Here is a 24,612-nt window from a genome sequence, read left to right on the forward strand (position 1 = left end):
CAGTGACATGGAACTGGGACATTACATTTCAGACTGAGTTGTGGAACTCATTCAAAATTCATCCGGTCAAGATTCCTTTTCGACAGTTGGTCATGCGTGTGTGTGCAAGAACGAAACAGTGGGGCAAGCAGCTGACTGATGACGAAGCAGGAGAGAGGAGCAATTGGTTCTCAGGCAAAAGAAGAGTATCACACTTGTTATTGTTATTACTTGATCGCTTGACATTTACACCAGCCAACTTGTCAAATGTGGGTGGATTTTGGCCGTGGCGGGTTGCAGCGTGACTCGCCACGATGGCAGGTTGAATTTATCAGTGTTACAACTTATGCTTCACTCTGAAAGTGCTTGTCTGTTAGCCCTTATGATTTAGGCTTGTTACAGAGAGGCTGTTCGGCACATAAGAGCTCAAAGTTCCCTCCAAAATAACAGAAAAGTGGCTGGTCTCTTCATCCATTCATGTGTTGATGCTGTATGATACACATAAATGCGACAATCACAGACATATACAGACACACATTTGCACTGACGTGTTGGTTAGACTGAAGGCTTTTATCTGTTTAGGAAAAATGTTTTAGAATTTGCAGGATAAACTCAGACCTGAACTTTGTCCTTCTGCTTTAAAGTGCCTCTCCATCCATGGAGGATCTGCGCATCAGTGTAGTTTGTGTGTGTGTGTGTGTGTGTGTGTGTGTGTGTGTGTGTGGGTGCATGTGTGTGTGTGCGTGTGCGTGTGTGTGTGTGTGCGCGGGTGTGTGGGGATGTGTGTGTGTGTGTGTGCGCGCGCGCGCTCCAGCAGTGTGTCGCTGTTGCTCGTGCGAGCCAGGACGGGCGGTGTGTCTAAATATTGTTTGATTATATACTCCATCTATATTCTTTGTTTGTTGAGGGCGATCTAAATGCACATACTTTAAATGCTACTGAAACTTTTAAACATTTGTATATTCAGGGTTAATTATAAATTTGCCATAAAACGATAATTAACAGTTATAAAAGACGAGAGAAACTCTGAAACTTTAAATAAGGTCACTGAGGCAGTTAGAAACAGAGGCAGAAGGATTGAAGTCTGTAACTGATCACTTAGGAGTCCAAGAGAATTCAACTAAATGGTGATTTTTTTTCTTCTTATATTATACATCAGTTGTTTAATGTTCTCCAAATGTGAGCTTCACGCACCAAATGTAAGTCATCTATTATTCAAAGAGATATTTTAATTACTATTAGACACATGTATGAAAACACTTCCTCCATACAGTATAGAGCAGAGGACAGGAGAAGTTGGACACTTAATATTCTCTGGTGGAGATTTGTCAGAGTGAAAATTAGAGGTGTTCTTGTAATCTGCTGTAGTTTTTTCTAATAAACAGCCGATTAACAGTATTTTGATTTTAGCACTAACTTGATATCCATTAAGAAAATAAAAATCTAAGAGTTTTGACTCTTAGATGACTGTCTCTAACAGTCTGACCCATATCTCAGTAGTGTGCTGTGTACAGGTAGAAGTGCTTTATTAAAAGGAGAGCTGATATTGATGAGGGAAAGTAGAGCACGTGTGTCATATCATACCCTTTGTACCAAATTTGGCATATAACTCAGAGTTTCCAAACACCAAAGTTGTGGCTAGTGGAAATACCGAGTGGCTAGTAAGTTTGCAGAATCACTAACCATCGTGGCTGGTAAGAAAAAAAGTTAATGTCAAGCCCTGGTTGTGACGTTACAAAAAATATGCATAGTGCACTTTGTTTATGAGGTAGTACTACCCCTTTACAGTAGGTGGCAGTGTGACATATTGGATGTTAATATGTAGAGGTGATGAGGGAGGGACTATTTATCACGTAAAATAATGATCAAATTAGACATTAAATTTTCAATGTGATACTGGCATCTTACACTAGGTGGCCCCATAGCAAATCCATGAAATTAACATTGAAATCTGGAGAGAGGCAGACCCTGATCATATATGTGAAATTTGAAAGCAATCAGATGTTTCATGTGAGAGTTACACCCACTTCCTGTCTGATGACGAGGGACCAAAATGGCTGCCATGGCCACTGGGGCATCTGTTAATGAAACATGTTAGGACAGATATTGAGGGCTTCAGGTCAGAGCATGATAGGTTCAACAGAGTAAGAGGAATACAGAAATTACCCATTTGCGTCACTTCCAATTGGCAGTAGAGGGCGCTTTGGTGAGCTGTTTTTATGTGGACGTGTTCAGTGTGATACTGTTGTGTGGCTATAACACGGCAGCCCAGCGCAGCAGGGGATTTGCTTGGCCATCGTAACTGAGCTATTTGTTTGAGGGCGCATCTAGAGCTGATGGTGCAGTGTTTTTTTTTTTGTTTTTTTTTTTTACTTATTTTTTATGGATTTTTCAATCAACAACAGTACAACATAGATATTTCCTTCTCTTCCAGCTGTATAGCATTTGAGCCCATCACATTAATCTATTCCGTATGGGGCAAACAAGTAAAATACAAAATTTAAAGAAACAGTCAAACAAAAATATATGTATATATGTAATTATACACACCCACTCAAGAGCATATACATATAACCATACATATACATTTGTGCACTCATACGTATAAGTAAAATAAAACAAAGAAAAATAGAGTCCCTTTTAGTCAAAAAAGAAACCCCCTCAACACATATCACAATCTGGAAAGTCCAGGTGTAAGGTGCAGTGTTGAACTTAAAATAATATGGCACAATGACTGTGAAGCAGAATAGCACATGACTCATACAGTGGATCGGTAAAAAGAGACTGCATCTTTACTGTAAAAGTAAAGCCATAACAGGTTTCCAGCATGAGGTAAAAATGTCTTTTTGGAGTCTTAATAGGTAAGTCATTTGTTCCATTTGATAGATATTCCAGACTTTTTGTATCCATATATTATAAGTGGGTGGGTCTGGTTTCATCCATCTTATGGTTATGCGCTTCAGAGCTGCTGTAAATAGTATGTTTAACAAGTATTTTTAGGATCTCCCATTCAGACCCCCGGGTGTAACCCCTAGCAGTGCCACTCTGGGATCCTGGGGAATGTCCTGTTGAAAAATTTCCTTTAATGCATCAAATATCTCCCTCCGAAACAGACAGAGTTTAGGACATGTCCAAAATATATGAGTGTGATTAGCAACATGTGCTCCACAGTTTCTCCAACAGGAGTTGGATTGTGTCTGAAACATTTTTGAAGTCAAGTCTGGAGTACTAAAAAAATCTAATGATCATTTTTCATTTAAATTCCCTCCATGTGTTTGAGTTTGTAACTAAATGCGCTTCAGTTCACACTTCCATCCAATCATCTTCCGATAAAGTTATATTTGTTTCTGCCTCTCATCTCCGCCTCACCTCCGAGGAACTGCTTAGGGTCATAGAAATATATAATATAATTTACAGATTATTTTCTTATTGTTTTCCCTCCCCTTTTGTATTAGAATAAGAAATTTTTCTAAAGGGGTTGGTTTTATGAGTTTATCCAGCTCCTTTTGTGTTTTCACAAAGGTTCTTAACTGCAAGTACCTGAAAAAATCTGTCCTGGGGAGATCAAATTAATTTTTCAGTTGCTCAAATGTTTTAAGATCACCCACGTGCTAGCTGGAGAGGTGCCATCACGTCCTGAGCACTGCCGAAGTGCCCTTGAGCAAGGCACTGAACCCCCCACAGCTTATGGCAGCGCTTAGCAATGAGCAGCAAGGCCATCACTGTGTATGTGTGTAATATGTAAAAAGCAACAAAAGAGTGTAAACTATGAATTTCCCTATGGGATGAATGAAGTACAACTTTCATATCAAATAATTGATGCAGATAAGACAACCCATACTCTGACCACCTTTTGAAACCATTATCTAAATTATTTGGTGTAAAGGTCTTCAGAAGACCAATACTTGTTAATGATGATATGCATTTAGGCAAGCCAAAGGCTATCTTTATTTTATTCCAGACTCTGACAGTAATTTTAGTCCAATGTACTAATTCTTTTACAGGAGCATCTAAGAAAGGCAGAATATGTAAAGGCTCTGGACACATACTTTTCTCGATATTAAGCCAACGAGTATCTGTGTCATTTAGCATCCACACTATCAAAGGCCTCATTTGAGCAGCCCAGAAATAGTAAGCTACTTCAGGTTTGGGAGTTTAAGACCCCCATCTGACTTACCCAACTGCAAGGTTTTAAGCCCAATTCTAGGACGATTTCCTTGCCAGATAAGTTTTGAAATTAATTTATCCAGGTGGTCAACAAGGTGGTCAAATGAAGATTTCGGAATTTCTGCAGGTAGCATCTGGAATAAATAAAGCAGTCTGGGCAGAACATTCATGCGAACACTTTCAATGCGACCCAAGGGGGGGGGGGGCACAGACCATCTTTCTTAATCATTATTAATACAGCAAATTATTCTACTATAATTATCATAGTATAAATTTAATAAAGATGGGGGGATAAATATACCAAGGTATTTTATACCTTTAACAGGCCACCTAAAATCACTTTGACTTTTTACACTTTGGGAAATTTCATTATTTATATCCAGTGCCTCTGTTTTACCCATATTTACTTTGTATCCCGAATAATATCCAAATTTAGAAATAAGCCCCTTTACATAAGGGATTGTTAGTGTAGGTTCTGTCAAATACAATAACACGTCATCCCCATAGAGAGATAATTTATACACTTCCTTATTTAATACAGGGGTGATAGAGAGCAGCCTTGCCGACATCCATGCTCTAATGTAAATCTCTTTGACACATAACCATTAACTTTCACAGAAGCTTGAGGTGAAGAATACAAAGTTTGTATCCAGTTTTTAAAATTAGGTCCAAATCTAAAACGTTGTAATGTTTACACTAAAAATTTCCATGACATACAATTGAGGGCCTTTTGGGCGTCTAAAGAAATTATAACAGAATCTGACTTTATATCCTTTTGATGAGATATTATGTTTAATAGCCGTCTAACATTATCCCCATAATATCTTCCAGTGATGAACCCCATTTGGTCCGGGTGAAAATTTTGAGTAATTATTTGATTAACTCGTCTAGCCAAAATTGCGGTCGATATACGTAAATCAGTATTTATTAGTGAAGTTAATTTATAAGATTGACATTCAGTGGGTTCTTTACCCTTTTTATGTATGACCACTATATTTGCCTCTCTCCATGATGGTGCCATGGTTTTAGACTCTAATGCATGATGATATGCTTTCAATAATAGGGGGTATAATAGATGTTTGAGTGTTTTATAAAACTCATTGATATAGCCATCAGATCCTGGACTTTTATTGTTTTTTAAAGTTGAAGTTACTTGCTTAATCTCCCATTCCATAATTGGCTCATCCATTTTCTTAGCTGTTGTTTCACTCAATTCAGTAAGTTGGAGATTTTCAAGAAATTCTTTAAGTTTGTCATTATCTGAGCAGGTCTTAGTATTTTTAGATAAAGATTCATAGAATTCTGCAAAAGACTCTGCTATTCTATCTGGTTTTGTAACAATGGTGCCTTGTGTTTTGATTTTTTGTAACATGTTGGTGACTGTTGTTTTCTCAATCTAAATGCTAGTAATCTACTTGACTTGTTCCCATGTTCACAATATCTTTGGTTTGTAAACCTTAAGGTTCCCTCTATTTTTTTCTGATAGTAAACTGTTAAGTTCTCTACGAGCTGCCTTCAGATCATTTATGTTAGTTAGTTGGCATTGATTGTGTTTATTTTCCAACTTTTATTTTTTCCTCCAATTCTCGTTGCTTGGCCTCCATTTTTTGTTTCTTAGTACATGCAAATGAAATAATCCGGCCCCTAATACATGCTTTGGCACAATCCCACAATATAAGAGGTGATGCTTCACATGAAGTGTTAATATCTAAGTATTCCTTAAGCGCAGCTGTTACGAAAAGATGAATTCCTTATCATTTAATAATGAAGCATTAAGTCTCCATTGTTTAGAATTGGATCTATAACCTGTGTCCCACTTTAATTTAATAGGTGCGTGATCTGAAATAGTAATAGGCAGTATTTCAGTAGCTACTATCCTATGCAAATCTCATCGAGGAGTGAAAAAATAATCAATCCTTGAATATGACACATGTCTGTTTGAGTAAAATGTGAAATCTTTATTTCTTGGGAATTTGCTTCTCTATACATCTCGAAGTTCTGATTCTTTGGAAAAGTATTTAAAGGTACAATGTGTAGAATTTGGCTGCATTTCGCTGAACAGAAACGGTGTACATGGGATATAATGTTTATATATCTATGTGAAGTATGTTAAAATAAGTGCACAATCATCCCCTTTAAACTTTCGTTTTCTTTTTACAAAATTAGAAAAAAGCTTTTTAAATTTACATTACCGCGGGTCGCCCTCATGGAGGCTGCCATATTGAACCGCCATGTTGTCTACGGCAACGTTTTGGGGACAGAAAGAGCGAAACGCGATTTTTAAATACGAACTTGCCCGACGGTCCTGAAAGCTACCTGGAAGGCAGGTGGAGAAGAAGACTGACCTATAATCTATAAAAATTGTGGTTACAAAAAGGAATGAATAAACCCTCACCTCGTCACTGCTGTAAATGATGTCCGGCTCACGATCCTTTTTGGTCTTCACAGGCTCTCGTCGCCTAGTGATGTGACGTTTTGGTAACAGATCGGCTCATTCTAAAATCTGAACGCTAGATGTCGCTAAAATGCCAAATTCTACACATTGTCCCTTTAAGCATTTTGCTCATTTTTGACAAAGGAGCTCTAGAGGCAGATTGGTGATCCATTAGTTGAGACATGATGCAATTAAAATCTCCGCCCATTAAAACCAGTCCAGTGCTGTATAGGGTTATTACATTAAACAATATCCTGATGAAGCTGGGTTCATCTTCATTGGGTGCATATACATTAAGATAGGATACCTCTATGCCATTAATCAATCCGTTAACCAGGATATATCTCCCCTCATTATCTTTATGTATTAACGTCTGTGTGAAGTTAACTTGTCTGTGTATAAGTATGGATGCTCCCCTCCTCCTCCCAGTTGGATGTGAAGAATAGTAAACTTTATCTGCCCATGATTTTTTTCAATTTTTCGTGTTCTCCATCAGACAGGTGGGTTTCCTGTAAAAATGCTATTTGGCAGTTTAGTTGTTTCAACTGATGTAGATTTTTTTTCTCTTTACAGGACTATGAAGACCCTTAACATTATAGCTTACCACATTTAGCATACCCATTACTTGTTGTCTACAAGATAGTTTTTTATACTCCAAAGTTTGAAGCTGAGAGAGATGGGTTGCGGAGAGAAAAATTCTGCAACTGGATCATGACTGTAAATGTAAATTTTTTGGTAATTAGGTGACTGCGAAGAGAGGTAGCCCTTTAACTCATTGAGTGCCATTGACGTATATATACGTCATTTAAAAACCAACACTTGAGTGCCATAGACATATATATATGTCAAAGTGTTTTGTCAGCGGCTGGCACAAGGGGGCGCTCTCATGCTCCCTGTGAGCAATTTTGGGGCTTCTGGGATACATAGTCGGAAAACTGCCGGCGGAAGTGACGGTAGATCAAACATCAGAGGTGGAGACCCTGGGGTCAAAGAGCAGAGCAATCGTTACGGAGGTAATCCAAGCTAAAAGTTCTCACTTAGATGCTAGAAGAAACTTTAAACTTTTGCTTGAGAAATTGCTTACTCACTGGAAACGACACTGAACTTAACGACAGTGAATCCAGGGATCTGCGCTTTTATTGATCTGCCTCAGCCAGCAAAGAGGCTAAAGAATGCCGCAAGGTTCCCCTTGGCAGCCTCTCGCAAGCTGGATGCATACAGCACCAAGCAGGAGAGGACGTGGGCGTATAGGGAGGTCCCATGGAGACCGTCCAGTTCGAGAGTGTGAATGGCATGACAGTGACTGGAAGCATTGTTATTTATTTTACAATAAATAACATTTGTAATACAATTTTCAGATGTCTTTTATGTCATTGAAGGCAAAACTATAACATTCAAATCACTGTTTTGCTTGACAGACTTTCACAAAAATGCCTTCTAGAAAAAAAGTGGTCTTTTTAGTGAAACTAGCCTCTGTTCAACTTCAGATAAATCAAGAACCGAACAAGCTACAAACAAACGTTTTTTTCCATGATAAAATAGAGAGATTCTTCTTTCGTTTGAGCTATTTGGTGTTTTCAGAATCATAGTATAAAATATTCTGTGGGGCTTGAAAGATGACTCAAAATGCCCAAAAATGTTGGCACAAGCCACTTTCCGTTTTCTAAAAGGGCTGGCACTCAATGAATTAAATACTTAATACAGCTGTACCAGAATTTTTTAAAAAAGCAAAGACTTTGTTTGATAAAAAGGGTGACACTTTTGTTGTTTTTATGTTTAACGCAGGATCCCAAAGGAATGTCCCAAAGGAACATAGGGATCAGAACACAGAAAACACAACAGCTTATGAAGCAATATTTAGCTTGCAACAGAATAGTGGGATCTAGTCCCTGGCCACAAAATAAGCAGAGATGTGCACAATCTGATTAAATTTGACTGTGCTGAGGCAGTGCTAAGGTAAAAAATAAAAAGTTCTCACTGATCAATTCAGCCCCTGCCGAACCGTATAACTGTCCAAATCAAATAGCCCTTCATGGCAGACCAGCCCTCTAGAGAGCACTCAAAACTAGACAATTTCCTCAAGCAGAAATCGCGAGAGGGGCTCGGGGGGCGGTGCCGGTTTCATCGCAAGGCCGTTTATGACAATAGCCTGACTTGTCATTACAAGGTCATGTCCAAGTCCAAGCTGAAGCAGCATGTAGCTGGACAATGACACGGTGAAATGGTTGAGAAACACTGTACATGACAGGAGACTTTATTCATGTGTTTTAGTCATGTGGCCTGATTAGCTGATGCTGATCAACTGGAAACTGAGCGTCAGCTGCTTTCTTGACATACCTGGTGGTGGTTACCCTCCCTATGAAATAGAGTCCTTTATTTGAATTTTATACGGACATGCAGTTCCTGTCAAGGTCTTGATGAGAGCAGGTGCAGAAGAGATGAATTTTATTATTTCCAGCTCCATTTGAACACATTAAAAACTTTTTTTGAGAAAGGATTGTGTGTTGTTATTTTGATTGACGTCACCAAAGTCAAGAGAACACAGAAACACACACCAATGTGCGCTTCGCGCGCTAACACACACAAATGCACAATCTCTCCCATTCACTTCATATAGGATATATGTATGGCTGTCTTTGGCGACTGACATCACCAAAGACTTTATGGGGGACTGTATGTGGATGAGAAGCCGCCCACCATCCTGTTAAAGCATTGTTTAAATTGGCTGCTTTATTGGAACAGCTCCGTGTGTGTGTGTGTGATCAGAGCCCACTGAGGGCTGTATGTGTGTCAATCAACGATGACATCATCAAAGCAACAGAGCTGCTGTTGCCATGGTAATTAATGCCTGCACAGTTACGCATCACAGATCAGTTACACCTGAGACAGCAGAGAGTAGTTTTGGGTGATTTTTGCTTGTGAACACAGTCTCTTTCTCCTCTCTGTGTGTGAAAACCGTAAATGGTATCATCAAACTGATTTCGGCGTGAGCATCTGCAGGCTTGGAACTAGCTGTGATGTAATTTTGGTGTTGATTGTGCAAGAAATGAGGCCAGGAGGGCGATCTAAAAACAGGCATCTTTTTGAGTTTGAAATGAAAAGGATCTGATTCGGTAACATTGCAGCAGATGGCCGAGATGTCCATTTTCTTGGGACAGTTGGTCCTCTCACGCCAAAACTGCACATGATACGGCTTTGGTTATTGGTTCCACAGTAGCGGGACAAGATTTTCTCCGTTTTGATATATTTTTTGTGTGTGTGGTGTTAGATTTGTGGCCGTAGTCACTGGTTGTTCGCAAAAGTCTCAGTTGATGTGTTGGCTCTCTCACACTCTAGGGTGATGACATCACCCACTCTAGCAGGGTGATTTTTCATGATTTTCACTCAACGCACAGGAGATTTGAAGACTTGCCTATCAAAAACCGTAAACCCCATCATCATAACAAAGACATTCCTGAAGACAGGACAAAAATACCTGCGTTTTAAAGTTTGAATGATCTCTGTAGGTGAAAGTATGGCGTAGCAGTAGGGGTGGTACAAAACCCTATTTTTGTGGTTTCATCGTCCCTCTCCCCATTCATTTCAGATGGGACATTTTTTGCAGTTCTTTGCGAATAACTTTGCGAAAAATTGTCGAATCTCTTAGAAAAGTCATAGCACACCGATCGGGAACAAACCACACGTTTTGATGTATAATTTGCAGTGGTTTTCTCAAAGCCCTAGGAGGAGAAGCACGGCGAATTTTTGTCCGTAAGATGAAGAAAAACTAGATCAAGATTGCAATTTCAGCTGAAATTGCGTGGGGATGCTGAGAGCTGAACTGTGGAAGAACTACTAAAAATCGTAGAAAAAGCAAAAAATTGGCTGAAAATAGCATAAAATAGCTGAAAGTAGCCTGATAATAGCTCAAAATAGCCTATAATAGCTAAAAGTAGCATAAGCAAATCTCAAAGTAGCCTGATAATAGTTCAAAGTAGCCTAATAAAAGGTCAAAGTAGTCTAAAAATTGCTGAAAGTAGCATAAACACAGCTCAAAGTAGAGCAAAATAGCTGAAAACAGCAAAAGAAAAGCTCTGAGTAGCTTAAAAAATGGACTTAAAATCGCTGAAAGTAGCACAAGAATAGCTCATAGTAGCCCGAAATAGCCAGAAATAGCCTAAAAAAGCTAACAGTAGAATAAGAAAATCTCAAAATGGCCTAGAAACTGGTCAAGGTAGTCCAAAAATTGCTGAAAGTGGCATAAGCACAGCTCCAAGTAGAGTAAAATAGTTGAAAATAGCAAAAGAATAGCTGAACATAGCCTTACATAGCTCAAAGTACCATATGAATAACTGAAAATGGCATAAGAATGGCTCAAAGTAGCCGACAACGACTGACAGTAGCATTAATATTGCTCAAAGTAGCCTAAAAATAGCTGAAAGTAGCATAAGAATGGCTCAAAGTCACCTAAAACAGCTGAAAAAAGGATGGGAGAAGCTCAAAGTAGCCTGTGATAGCCAAAAGGGCCTAAATATAGCTTAAAGTAGTGTAGGAATAGCTGAAAGTAGCCTTAAATAGCCAGATAGAGCCTAAATATAGCTTAAAGTAGCATAGGAATAGCTAAAAGTACCATACAAATAGCTTAAAGTAGCCTAAAAAAAAGGTCAAAGTAATCTAAAAATATCTGAAAGTAGTATAAGCACAGCTCAAAGTAGACTTCAATAGCTGTAAATGGCATCAATATAGCTCAAAGTAGCCTTAAATAGCTTAAAGTTGCATTTGAATAGCTCAAAGTAGCCTAAAATAGCTCAAAATAGCATAAGAATAGCTAAAAGTCACTTATAAAAGCTGCAGTTAGCATAGGAAAAGCTGAAAGTAGCCTAACATAGCTCAAAATAGCATAAGAATGGCTGAAAGTAGCATATATATAGCTTAGAGTAGCATAAGAATAGCTCAAAGTAGCCTATAATAGCTGAAGGTAGCGTAAGAATAGCTCAAAGTAGCCTATATATAGCTGAAAGTAGCATAAGAATAGCTCAAAGTAACATAATATGAGCTAAAGATAGCATAAGAATAGCTCAAAGTAGCCAATAATAGATGAAAGTAGCATAGGAATAGCTCAAAGTAGCCTTTAAAATGAAATGGGTTGAAAAGTAGGAAAAGGTGCTATTTAATGGCAAAAGGTATCTTAAATGGGTGAAAAGTGGCAAAAATGGTGAAACAGGGGCAAAAATAGGATATCATGGCAACAAATGGGCAAAAAAGAGGAAGCAAGTGGTATTTAATTGCAACAGGTAGCTTCAATGGGTGAGAAATGGCATCAAAAATGGTGAATAGGAGCAACTGTGGGAGCTATGTGGAGCTAAATGTACGTGATAGTTAATGGGAGTTAATCCTTGTGTCTGTAGGGGCTCCGAAGTTGCTATGGGGATCAAAACCTGCATGACATCATTGTTTAATCAAGGCTGAGATCAAAGCATAATTAGAAACACCTGTGACAGCTTCTGATAAAAGTGCTCAGAAAACTGAGTTTAGTAGCCAAAACATGCACTCAAACAAAGTCAATTTAAACTGTTGTTGTGAAAGCTAGCAGAAAATCAAAAGTACTGTGAGAATCAGCAGAAGTTGAGGAACGCAATGATTTGTTTTTTATGTGTGAGAAGTGAAAAATCATGTCACAAGAGTGAGTTAAAAACAGTGGAACCGAAAGCTCTCACTCAGGATTCTTTGATCAAAAAATGCATTGCTGCAGATTAGGAGCTGTAGAGGAGTTGGTCACGCTTTGAAGATCACTGTGCCAAAACCGTTGATCCTATTGACCTCAAATCTTTTTTTGTGAGCAAGAGGAGACGTGTAGCTACATTTTGCTGTTAAAATTATTTCTCTGGAGCCAATATTTGTCTCAGGAGAGCAGTTTGTTCGCAGAGCTGCCTCTAGTTTTGAAGAGTCTGTTTCTCACTCTGGCGGTGATGTCATCACTCTAAGCCTCACTCTAAAACATCTGAGAGAGCCAAAATTTTGAAAAAGTTCGATCAGCAAAAAGCATGATAGTTCAAAAAGTATAAATAGTAGAAAAGAGTATTATAGTTCGCAAAATTCTACACAAGAAGCTGAAGAGTATGAGAGTAAAATAGTGAAAATAGCCCAAGGAGTGGCAAAGTTATGAGCAATGGAAAAAGGTGCAAATTTGTGAAATTTTTGCCATCTGCTTAACATTGTTAAACAAAGTTAAATATTTTTAAAATTATAAAAGTTAGAAATGAGAAAAGTCATAGCAGTCGAATGGCGAAGAAACGGGATTTTTTGAAGTTTGAACGGTGTCGATACGACAAAGTATGAAGGAGGAGATAGCCGGCACGGAGGAAGAATAATAATAAAGTTCAAGATGGCCGACATGGATATCAATAGTGTGGATGCTTAGTCAGTATCCCCACTAATAAACAAAATGGCCGACGTGGATATCAATAGTGCGGATCCTTAGTCAGCATCCCCACTAATAAACAAAATGGCCAACGTGGATATCAATAGTGTGGATGCTTAGTCAGCATCCCCACTTATAAACAAAATGGCCGACTTGAATATAAATAGTGTGGATCCTTAGTCAGCATCCCCACTAATAAAGAAAATGGCCGACATGGATATCAATAGTGTGGATGCTTAGTCAGCATCCCCACTAACTAGGGCTGCAAGCAGCACTGGAGGGCCCTCGCACCCCTGTGCAACTCGGGGTGTGATGCAATTCGGGGTATGTGGTAATGGTGGGATGTTGGCAAAGTTGTGCAGTGTGCTGAGCACGGCAGTATTGCAGAGCATCCCAGGAATGGCATTGTGCTACAGAAAAATGTGCTACAGAGCATTGTGTATATGAGTTAATACTGCCCTGTAACAGTAGGAGGCAGGATGGCAAAGAACTATATTTATATGCAGAAGCAATCAGAGCAGTATGATACAGCATGTCAAACTCTAAACATTGGACACATAATGTAAAAGTTGCTACTAGCCTCTTAAACAGAGCGGGGCTACAGTAAAACCATGTTTCAATCATTTCAATACATGACATGGCACACCTTGATCATACAAATCTGAAGCATTATCAGTTGTGTTTAATAAGATGTGTCAGTGTTTGTAACTAAAAGAAAATGATACATAGAATGAACCTTATAAAATGTGATGTGTGTTACTATAATCCATTTGGATGAAAAATCTGATCATATTGAAATAGTCACAATTAGTACATTAAATGGAAAAAAATATGAGGCACATCAACATAAGATAAAATCAATTGTACATAAAGGTAAAACAAGATTTATGGAATATGGTGATAAATGCAGTAAATACTTTCTAACACTGCAACATAGAAATATATGAAAGACAAATATTGATAACATTGTGGTTAAAACTGCTGTTTTTGTAATAAAAGTCAGGCGTGGTAACAAAAAAAAAAGAAAAAAAGAAGAATCGAACTGTTATCAATACTCCATTGTTGCTCCTTCATGGGTGATCATCTGTGAGAAGTTTGGTGATTATAGGTGTAAGCACTCAAAAGTTATGGACAATAATTGTTGGAGACATCTCCATCTTGTTTAGTTTCAGGAAATACCAGTCTTGGCTCCGGGAGATTCTTTGTTTCGGGCGAGATCCTCCAGATGCGAGGACTGCAAATTGGCCAAAAATGGGAAAAAACGCCCAGTTTTTGCAGATTATCTCAGTTCCTGTGCATTTTACAGGATGCAGGTTCAACTGATTTTTGGGGCTGATGTTTTGAAATATTGTAGGGGGCGCCATTGAGCCAATAGGCATGCCCACCAAAATGCATCACATGACGTATGTCATGATGCTCATGAGAATGTTATTGCCAAGTTTCATTGCTCTACACATATCACAAGCCCCTGAGAATTCTACTTCCTGTTTCATCAAATGAATGTAGTGGACTTCCTGTTGAGATTTGGGCATGGGTCCAAATGGCTTTTTTGTAGGTCTGATGATGACATATATGCACACCGATTTTGATGTGCCTGGGTTGAACCAGCTGGGGGGACTGAATTTTTGAAAATTTTTAGGTGGTGCTATTGAGCCAATAGGCCACACCCACCAAGAAAACAACCCATCAATAATTTCAACATGCCTACGAGAATTTTTTTCACCGAGTTTGATTGCTTTACGAGTATCACAAGTCCCTGAAATTTCTACTTCCTGTTTTACAGCAGGCAAAAAATCGCCATGGCCACGCCTTCTTGCGTAAAATTTTTTCCCTTGCATATGTGTGAGGACAACTCCTTGGACACAATCTGAGTGAATTTCAGCATGATTCAGCCAGCCATGTAGGTACTGGAATGTGAGAGAGACTTTCTCTTGCCAGAGGGGGCGCTATAATATTTTTCCAAATTTTCAAAGCTGAATGTGTTCTAGAATGGACTGTCATCAAGCACATGAAATTTGTGTAAGATAGAACAATGTGTTCCAGAGTTATTACAGTTAAACCATTTTTGGCAGAGCCAAAAAAAAGTGGTATTGTGATATTGGGACGACACTGGTGAAAACAGTGGGTTTTTTTGTGGCAACCCACAAATCACGCATGAAAAATTAAGGCAAAAAATGTTCACCTGCCAGAAAGGGCGCTGTGACAAGGTGCTGATATGTTATGCATTGTTGTATTTGGGATCTTTGTGTGATTATCCATGTGAAGTCTGGTGATGACTGACATAAGCACTTAGAAGTTATAACGCCTTAAAGTGTGAAATTTGCTGTAAAAAAACTCATCAAAAATCAGGCAAAATCAGGGTCCTATTACAGCCCCGCCTATTGACGAAAAGTCACAGATAGCACAACGTGGGGTCTCAAGGTTGTCTAGTTTCTGCAAAAAAATTCTGGAGTCCATCAGTTAAATGCCCTCGGACGAGTTCGTTCAAATGCAACGTGTGCTTTTCCAAAAACGCCAAAATTTGACATTTGACGTTTTATAGTGCGTTTCCTGTACATTTTAGAGGATGGCCGTAATGTAATTTTTTGTTCGTCTCATCATGATACATATGTGTACTGATTTTGGTGCATGTAGGTGTTACCCACGGCCTAATCTCACTTTTGGCCACGCCCACTATGGACTGCTGGACGGATTTGCACCGTTCCACCAAAAGGTTGTTATTTCTCGCGGGGGACAATTTTGGGTGAAGTTTGGTGAGTTATTGAGCATGTTAAGGCCCCCAAATTTGCGATTTCCCAGTCAGGAAAAATATAATAATAACGGCTACAGATACAATAGGGTCCTCACTCCGAGGTCGGTGCTCGGGCCCTAATAATATCTTGAATTTATATAGCGCCTTTCAAACTTACTATGACAACGGCAGTGTTGTCCAGTAAAGAGTGATTTTGTTCCTGTAATCCATTGCAGAGTGTCGCGTTGTGTTACGTTTGTGTGTTATGAATCTTGTAAGCAACACGTGTGGTAAATGAACGCAGGCTCCGCGTTAGGGTTGCCACCTTGGATTTGTGAAAAAAAGGGACACTTGACCAAAAGTCATCATCAAATACGAGTATGGGAGAGCATCGGCAGGGAGTGACTGAAGAAATGTGTTAAAACGAGGGTATTAGAAGCTTTACCTTGAACACAAGACAGGACAGCACACCTCTTAACTTATGGAAGAGATGCGCCACCAGCGGACTTCCTCTGCGCTCTTCTACGCACAGTCCGCTGTCCTGGGCGCACCCGACATAAAACACAAGTTTTCATTTGAATTTGTAAGTTAAAGTCTGTCTTCTTTCTGTGGACTTAGATTTACTGATATGACTTATTGCAATGAGTCTTTACTGCTGACAGTTTTCATATTTAAAGAGGATTTCAGGAGGATTTTCTTAAAGGAAGCCTTAAAAGAGCTTCAACTGGTCACTAAAGAGCCACATGCGGCTCGAGAGCCGTGGGTTGAGTATCACTGATTTATTCAAAACAATTATTATGTAGTTTGTTAAGCCCTGGGTTCCGTTGTATAATTAAACCATGACATAAGACGCTGACTAATTGTTTACCTTGGTATAATTGCTGCTGCGCTGTTCTGAAGCGGCTGGACGTCAACTCCCGCCCCACTGTGCTGTGATTGGCTAGTTATTCACAGGCCTAGGGCCGTTACTTTAAGCAGCCGTACAATCAACACGGGGATAAACATTGCTTAATCATGAAACATAGGAGGTGAAAGCGTGTGTCACCCCCCAGAAACGTGAGAGTTGGCAACCCTGACAAAATTTGGCTCGTTTTTTTCGTGCTGGTGGCTTACTCGTATTTGCTCCATCTCCTTCCTCGTCAGTCGTCTCTCTTCCCATTTCAAATGAAGACGCCAAAACTTGGTGAAAAGAAGACCTCAGCGCGGACGTCTGCTAATTCAGCCTGCTGTCTCTCTCCGGTTAATTTTCCCTCCCTGCTTGCATGAACCGCTTTGAGCGCTGGGGCGCGTGCGTGTGACGTACGCATGAACGGGAAGAAAACAGATACAATTTTAAATAGCCACAGAAGCATGGGGGACCTTTCTAGACTACAGAACGAAGGTTTTTGCATTTTCCCCAAAAAACGGGACAAATTGTGTCCTGGGAGAGATTTTTTTTTTCTGGGGACAGCTGGTAAAAAAAAGAGAACAATTCTTGGAAAAACAGGATGGGTGGCAACTCTACTCCGCGTCCATAGCAACTGCCGGTGACAGACGGCAAAGAGCCGTTTGCGCATGGTCTCTTAACACTAAGCATTCTGGGTAATGTAGTCAAATATGATTATTTTGAGTCAGCTTTGTTATTATTGAGATAATGTCAACGGTAATAACACCTAAGGCATTAAAAGCTTGGATATTAATTGTTTAACACAATATGTTAAAAAGACAATATTGTAATCTTTATCTTTTTTTTGTATTTGAGGTTTAATACCTGTGGTCATTTAGTTTAATAAACACAAAACAAAGACAAACACGGGTCATAACATGGTGTGCTTCCTGGTGAGCCTTTTCGGAGGGCGTAACATCAAAAGATCCGAACAGGGATACTTTAACATTTTGGCAAATTCACCCATTGCCATAATTCCTATAATCTTAGTAATAGGTTCGTTACCTTCAGTTGTCGGTGCAAGCTATTCTTAGATCACTGCTGAAGCTAAATGCAAAGCCGGAACTACACTCCAGACATGGCTGCTGCACTGTGTCACTCCGCCCAGTGGTTTACTCAAGAAATAGTTCAGAGTATTTGCTTCATGTGTCGTAATGTTACATAAGTATACGTTATTATTTCATAGCATGGTGAATGTGCAGGTCACAGCGTGTCCATGAGAGCGTTTTGGAGTTGTTGAATTGTGTATTTGATGAGTTTGATGAGGGAAAGCCGGAATACCGTCTGCTTAAATTGAGTTGGCACAGCAGGTCCGAACTCGGCAGAGGCGATCTAAAAATAGCTTGCACCGACAACTGAAGGTAACGGACCTATTACTAAGACTATAGGAATTATGGCAATGGGCGAATTTGCCAAAATGTTTAAGTATCCCTTTAAGTACATCAAAAATAAATCCTATAGCAACAAACAACAACACCCAACCATCACAACAGATTTCAGGTACATGACCACCACCTGCATCCCTATTCCTCAAAAAAACAGCAGATCTTACAAAGCTCAACAACATAACAGAATTAATCTGTATTTTTCATATCATCGATACAGGAAATGGTTATGGGTTATACACACACTCCTCTTTCAGAGAGATAAATAGACTTATCACAATTATTATAATTCACAGGAGACAGACATGATTGTATTATCTCACCTTTAGATGCTGGGGGTTGGTCCTTTAACATGTGCACTTTCTCTCAATCACATCACGGCTCCCTCCACTGAACTCTACAGGATACTCAGAGTGACTGACAGGCTTTAGAAGCGCTGCAGTAAGTTTGATACGTTCACTGACATTGAGGAGAACTCCCTTACTGTCATAACTGTCATTTTACTTAACTAAACAAAACAATTAAGAATGTAAACTAGTCTGTTAAGATGCAGTTAAAAACTCGCCTAACTTAAGGAAAACCAGCCCAAATTATATCAACCCGTCCAAGCCCGTGTTACCCGCACAAGTGGCCGTAAAACTGCCCTATTGGGTGGAAAACCACCCAATCTGGCAACATTGGCCGCATCTTTCCTTACTAAAAACAATATCAAACTGGAAATTATGAAAGATCACAAAGATGCCCTGGACACTTTATAATTGTTGGTGGGAGAGGTAATGAAGAAACGGAGCTGATCCGTGACCATTAAGATCCAACCCGAATTTTTTTTTTTTTTTTTAAAGTAAACTCACTGATCTTTGGCCTTCATTACTTTTGTTGCAGAACTGATATTCACATTAGGCCTTAAATATATTTTCTCTACCCTGAGATTTTAAATGAAAGACTTATTGGTCTATCTGGTGCTCAGTTTAAGTTACAGTAATACAAATATTTTCTGGCCTTTAGTTACACTACAGTTTGTGTGCAGAAATGAACATGGTCATGTTAAGTTACCTAAATTGATGATGTTGTGATTGTTTATACTGTACCTCCTTTAAGTGCGGTAGGCTACCTCTTGTCATTTTTCTAGGTAGTGTTCTGCTAAACATCAAACAGGTACATTTAAGGTTTGGTTTCATCAAAATGTTCTCTATGCCTTGCCACTGGTTTTGCAGATACAAGATTTAACCTTTCTCAGAAATTTGGCAGATCATTCTATGACCAATAAATCAATCAATCTTTGTATAGCGCCAATTCATAACTGAATTCATGTTAACACATTTTACAATGAGGGTAGGTCCAGATGGTGCTCTCTGTTGTGGCCTGTTAAAATAGACGTGTTTTAATTGTTGATAGTATGATAAAGACTGTACCCTATTATAATAAAGGCCAGCATTACTCACCATGAGCACAGCACTAGCAGTATTTAGCCCCATTACAGTGGTGACATAAACCTTCCCTATTATAGGGCAGGACTGTTGTGCTGATCAGACTCATGTTGGCAGCCTTTCTCAAAGCTGCACTAGGTTTGGAGAGGGCTAGAAGGAGTAGGGGTGGGAGAAAAGCAGGAAGAAGAGAGGGACAGGAGGAACAACAAAATACCAAATGAAAGACAAATTTATGGCAGTCATTGCCATAAACTCCCATTCTGACAAAAACGCAAATTAGAAATATCTTGACTCTGACTTTTGGACAGGCTGTATGGCGTAGCAGGGGTTAGTGCTGTTGCCTCACAGCAGGAAGGTTCCTGGTTTGCTTCCCAGTCAGGGCCTTCCTGCTTGCATGTTCTCCCTGTGTATGCGTGGATTCTTTCTGGGTACTTTGGTCCTCCCACGACCAAAAAGATGCTCATTAGTTAACTGGTGAGTCTACAATTTGTCATAGGTGTAAGTGTGAGCATGCCTGGTTGTCTGTCTATATGTCAGCCCTGCATTTGACTGGCAGCCAGTTCAGGGTGTATGCTGCCTCTTGCCAAATGACAGCTGGGATAGGCTCCTACCCATCACGACCCCAGATAAACGGTGTAGAAAATGGATGGATGGATAACTTTTGGAGCTCACTGTGGTGTTAGCCCAATAGCATTGACCTGTTTAATTAGTGATTTCCATTGAAGAATTAGAACATCTGCCGGTAGTTACCCCCAAGTTCTTAACAACCTCCTTTTCTAACATTGCAAGGTTGAAAGCTGCATCTAAGGAGACAGAGGCAGTCTGTAGAGAGCAAACTGTATGGGAGAGGAAAGTAGAGGAACTCCAAGCACGCTGCACCACCCTTGAAGAGGAAAAGTATGAGGCCATTGCCAAATTCAGAGAGAGTATCCAGGTTGCTGAGGAGGCTACATTGCAAAAGGACCAGGTGATTACAGTTCCTTTCTCTCTCCCCTCTTATTTTTCATACTTCTACTTTTTCAAAGCAGAAATTTAGGGTCAATCCCATTTCTACCCCTTAGCCCAAATCTTAGCCCTTCCCCCTGGTTTTGTGTGTTTGAGTTGGGTGAAGAAGTATCCCGTTTTTCTTTTGAATCAAGGGCTAGGGCTAAGGGCCAAGGGCTACACAGCCCTTGAGACAAAGATTTTTCAGGACCACACCTGAAACCAAGGGGTATGATGAATTTCCATGCACTGCGTTCACTTGCAAAATGACACAACAGAGGAAGGAGGTGTGTAAATTAATATTTTCGGCATTTATAAATGATTATAGAAAATACTACAGTTGTGTTTTTTAATATATTCGGTCTTTAGCTACCTGGGGTGGGAGTTTATTGTATTTTCGGTGTGTAAATATGTAATCGAAGGCTATGAAATATATAAATAAATGGAGAAAATCAACACATGAACGAGATAGTCGAAGCTTTATTGTCACCTCTGATTCATTGCAATGTGTGAAGATGAACAGCAATTAAGTGGTGTCTCATTTCTTAAGGGTAGGTTTTTATCCCTACCTCTTGTTTCAAGGGACAAGGGGAAGGGATAGACAAAGGGGAAGGGTTAAAGGGGTAGAAATGGGATTGGCCCTTATTCTCAATCTGAGATGCTTGACCCATCAAACCATTCTCAAAGTTGCCACTCTTAAATGTGTTAAGGTGTCTGTCTTGACTTGCGTCCTTCAGGCCCTATTAAGAGAGAAACAGGCAGCTGATAAGCTGGAGAGGACAAAGGAGGGCATCAACCTGTTAATCCAGGATGCTGCAGTTCGCACCAGAAAAGAGGTATAGTACAGCACTGAAACCTGTGATAGAATTTTTTGCTCCTATGATTGCATTTTTAAAACGACAGATTTTTTTCAGGCTCACTGTTTATTATCTTAATACTGGATAATTTACATGTTATAAAACAGCCTTTAAATCTACTGCTCAGAAATCTAGTATATTTTACTTGAGTGTCTTACAGGCTTCACTGATACACTGAGGCCATTATGCCATGCTAATGAGCATCCATTCTAAGTGGATTTCATTGGATTCTTTAGCATAATGAGCATTCTTACCCCTGTATATGCAATATTTAGTAAGAATATTGTGAGAATTATTAAAAAGTTCAGCATAGGTACAAACAAAACTAGATCAAAATTGCAATTTCAGCTGAAATTGCGTGGGGATGCTGAGAGCTGAACTGTAGAAGAACTGCTAAAAATCGCTGAAAAAGCAAAAAATTGGCTGAAAGTAGCATAAGAATAGCTGAAAGTAGCCTATAATACCTGAAAGTAGCATAAGAATAGCTAAACGTAGCCTATGATAGCTGAAAGTAGCATAGGAATACCTCAAAGTAGCCTAAAAAGAGCTGAAAATAGCATAACAATAGCTGAAAGTAGCCAGTAATAGCTCGGAGTAGCATAAAAAGAGCTCAAAGTAGCCTATAATAGCTCAAAGTAGCATGGGAATAGCTCAAAGTAGCCTAAAAAGAGCTGGGAATAGCATAAAATTAGGTCAAAGTAGCGAAAAATAGCTGAAATTAGCATAAGATTAGCTGAAGGTAGCCAAAAATAGCTGAAAGTAGCATAAGAATAGCTCAAAGTAGCCTATAATCGCTGAAAGTAGCATAAGAATACCTCAAAGTAGCCTAAAAAAAGCAGAAAATAGCATAGGAATAGCTCAAAGTAGCCTAAAAGAGCTGAAAGTAGCCTATGACAGCTGAAAGTAGCATAAGAATAGCTCAAAGTAGCATATAATAGCTGAAAGTAAAATAGGAATAGCTCAAAGTAGCCTAAAAAGAGCTGAAAGTAGCATAAGATTAGCTGAAGGTAGCCAAAAATAGCTCAAAGTAGCATAAGCACAGCTCAAAGTAGACTAAAATAGCTGAAAATAGCATCACTATATCTTAAAGTAGCCTAGAATAGCTCAAAGTATCATAAGATTGGCTAAAAGTCACCTATAAAAGCTGGAAATAGCATAAGAATTGCTGAAAGTAGCCTAAAATAGCTAAAAGTAGCATAAGAATAGCAGAAGTAGCCTAAAATAGCTCAAAGTAGATTAAGAATAGCTCAAAGTAGCTGAAAATAGCTCAAAGTAGCATAGGAATAGCTGAAGGTAGCCTAAATAGCTCAAAGTAGCATAATAATAGCTGAAAGTTGTGTAATAATAGCTCAAAGTAACCTTAAATAGCTGAAAATAGCCTAAAAATAGCTAAAGGTAGCCTAAAAATAGCTAAAAGTAGCCTAAAAAAGGCTCTAAGAAGCCTAGGAATAGCTGGAAGTAGCAAAAGAATAGTTCAAAGGAGTCTAAGAAAAGCTGAAAGTGATAAAAGAATGGATGAAAATAGCCAAAAATCTCCTAAAGTAAGAATGATTAAAGTAGTCTAAGAATAGCTCTCAGACGTAGCTGAAATAGCAAGAGAATACATGAATGTAGCCGAAAATCGGCTAACGAAGCCTAAAAATAGCTTAAAGTAGCATGGGAATAGCTCAAAGTAGCCTAAAAACACTCTAAGTAGCCTAAGAATAGCTGAAAGTAGTAAAAGAATAGCTCAAAGTAGCCTAAAAGAGCTGAAAATAGCACTAGAATAGCTCAAAGTCGCCTAAAAATAGCTCAGAGTAACATAAGATTGGCTGAAAGTAGCCTAAAATCGCTCAAAGTAGCATAATATTAGCTCAAAGTAGCCTAAAATAGCTCAAAGTAGCCTTAAGAATAGGTCAAAGTAGCCTTTAAAATGAAATGGTTTCAAAAGTAGGAACGAGTGGTATTTAATTGCAAAAGGTATATGAAATGGGTGAAAAGTGGCCAACATGGTGAATCAGGGGCAAAAATAGGATGTAGTGGCAAGAACAGGCAAGAAAGAGGAAGCAAGTGGTATTTAATTGCAACAGGTAGCTTCAATGGGTGAGAAATGGCATCAAAAATGGTGAAACAGCGCAACTATGGTAGCTATGTGGAGCTACATGTATGTGATAGTTAAGGGGAGTTATTCTGTGAGTCTGTGTAGGTGTCCAAGGTTGCTATGGTGATCAAAACCTGCATGACATCATTGTTTAATCAAGGCTGAGATCAAAGCATAATTAGAAACACCTGTGACAGCTTCTGATAAAAGTGCTCAGAAAACTGAGATAAGTGGCCAGTACATGCACTCAAACAAAGTCAGTTTAAGCTGTTGTTGTGAAAGCTAGCAGAAAACCAATAGTACCATGAGAATCAGCAGAAGTTGAGGAACGCGTTGATATGTTTTTTATGTGTGGGAAGTGAAAATTCATGCTACAAGAGCGAGTTAAAAACAGTGGTACTGAAAGCTCTCACTCAGGAGTCTTTGACCAAAATTTGTATTGCTGCAGATTAGGAGCTGTAGTGGGGTTCGTCCCGCTTTGAAGATCACTGTGCCAAAACCGTTGATCCTATTGACCTCAAATCTTTTTTTGTGAGCAAGAGGAGGGGTGTAGCTACATTTTGCTGCTGCAGGCACGGAGGAAGAGGAATAATAACTAGGGAAATTGCATTTCCTTGCAGCAAAGGCGTTGAAATGCTGAGGCTGAATGCAGAAAATGTGAAATAAAACTGCTAAAAGCAGTGAAACAAAGCTAGAAATGAGGAGGTATAATTAGTGGGTGAAACAGTTAAACTTGTGACCACCCTTAAATTACAAAGAGCAAAATCAGTAGTAGATGCCTTTAATATGTTAGCAGAGATGTATTATTAAGAAAAATTAAAGAAAAGTTGGAAGTAAATGAAATAGGGAATGACTCACAACTGTATGAATGTGTGTGTGTCTGCATGATGGTGTGTGTCTGTATCAAGGTGTGTGTGTCTGTCTGAAGGTGTGTAAGTCTGTACAAAGGTGTGTGTGTCTGTTTAAAGGTGTGTAAGTCTTTTATAAGGTGTGTGTGTGTCTGTTAAAAGGTGTGTGTGTCTGTTTAAAGGTTTGTGAGTCTGTTGAAAGATGTGTGTGTCTGTAAAGAAGTGTGTGTATCTGTTTAAAGGTGTGTGTGTGTGTTTAAAGGTGTGTGAGTCTTTTAAAAGGTGTTTGTGTTTGTTTTAAGGCGTATGAGTCTGTTTAGAGGTGTGTGTCTGTTTTAAGGTGTATGAATCTGTTTAAAGGTGTGTGAGTCTTTTAAAAGGTGTTTGTGTTTGTT

General features: G+C 39.1%; 1 protein-coding gene across 3 annotated transcripts in view; it reads left to right on the forward strand.

Annotated features, from left to right (window-relative positions):
* Window positions 1–24,612, forward strand: part of sclt1 (sodium channel and clathrin linker 1) — a 95,867-nt gene that overhangs the window by 21,406 nt on the left and 49,849 nt on the right. For all 3 annotated transcript variants that reach the window (XM_041784386.1, XM_041784387.1, XM_041784388.1), the window contains 2 exons: window positions 20,238–20,415; window positions 21,170–21,268. In XM_041784386.1, coding sequence (XP_041640320.1) covers window positions 20,238–20,415; window positions 21,170–21,268 — 277 coding nt within the window. The remainder of the gene's footprint in view (window positions 1–20,237; window positions 20,416–21,169; window positions 21,269–24,612) is intronic.

This window comes from Cheilinus undulatus, linkage group 4 (genome assembly GCF_018320785.1).
Source record: "Cheilinus undulatus linkage group 4, ASM1832078v1, whole genome shotgun sequence".
Classification (NCBI taxonomy): Eukaryota; Metazoa; Chordata; class Actinopteri; order Labriformes; family Labridae; genus Cheilinus; species Cheilinus undulatus.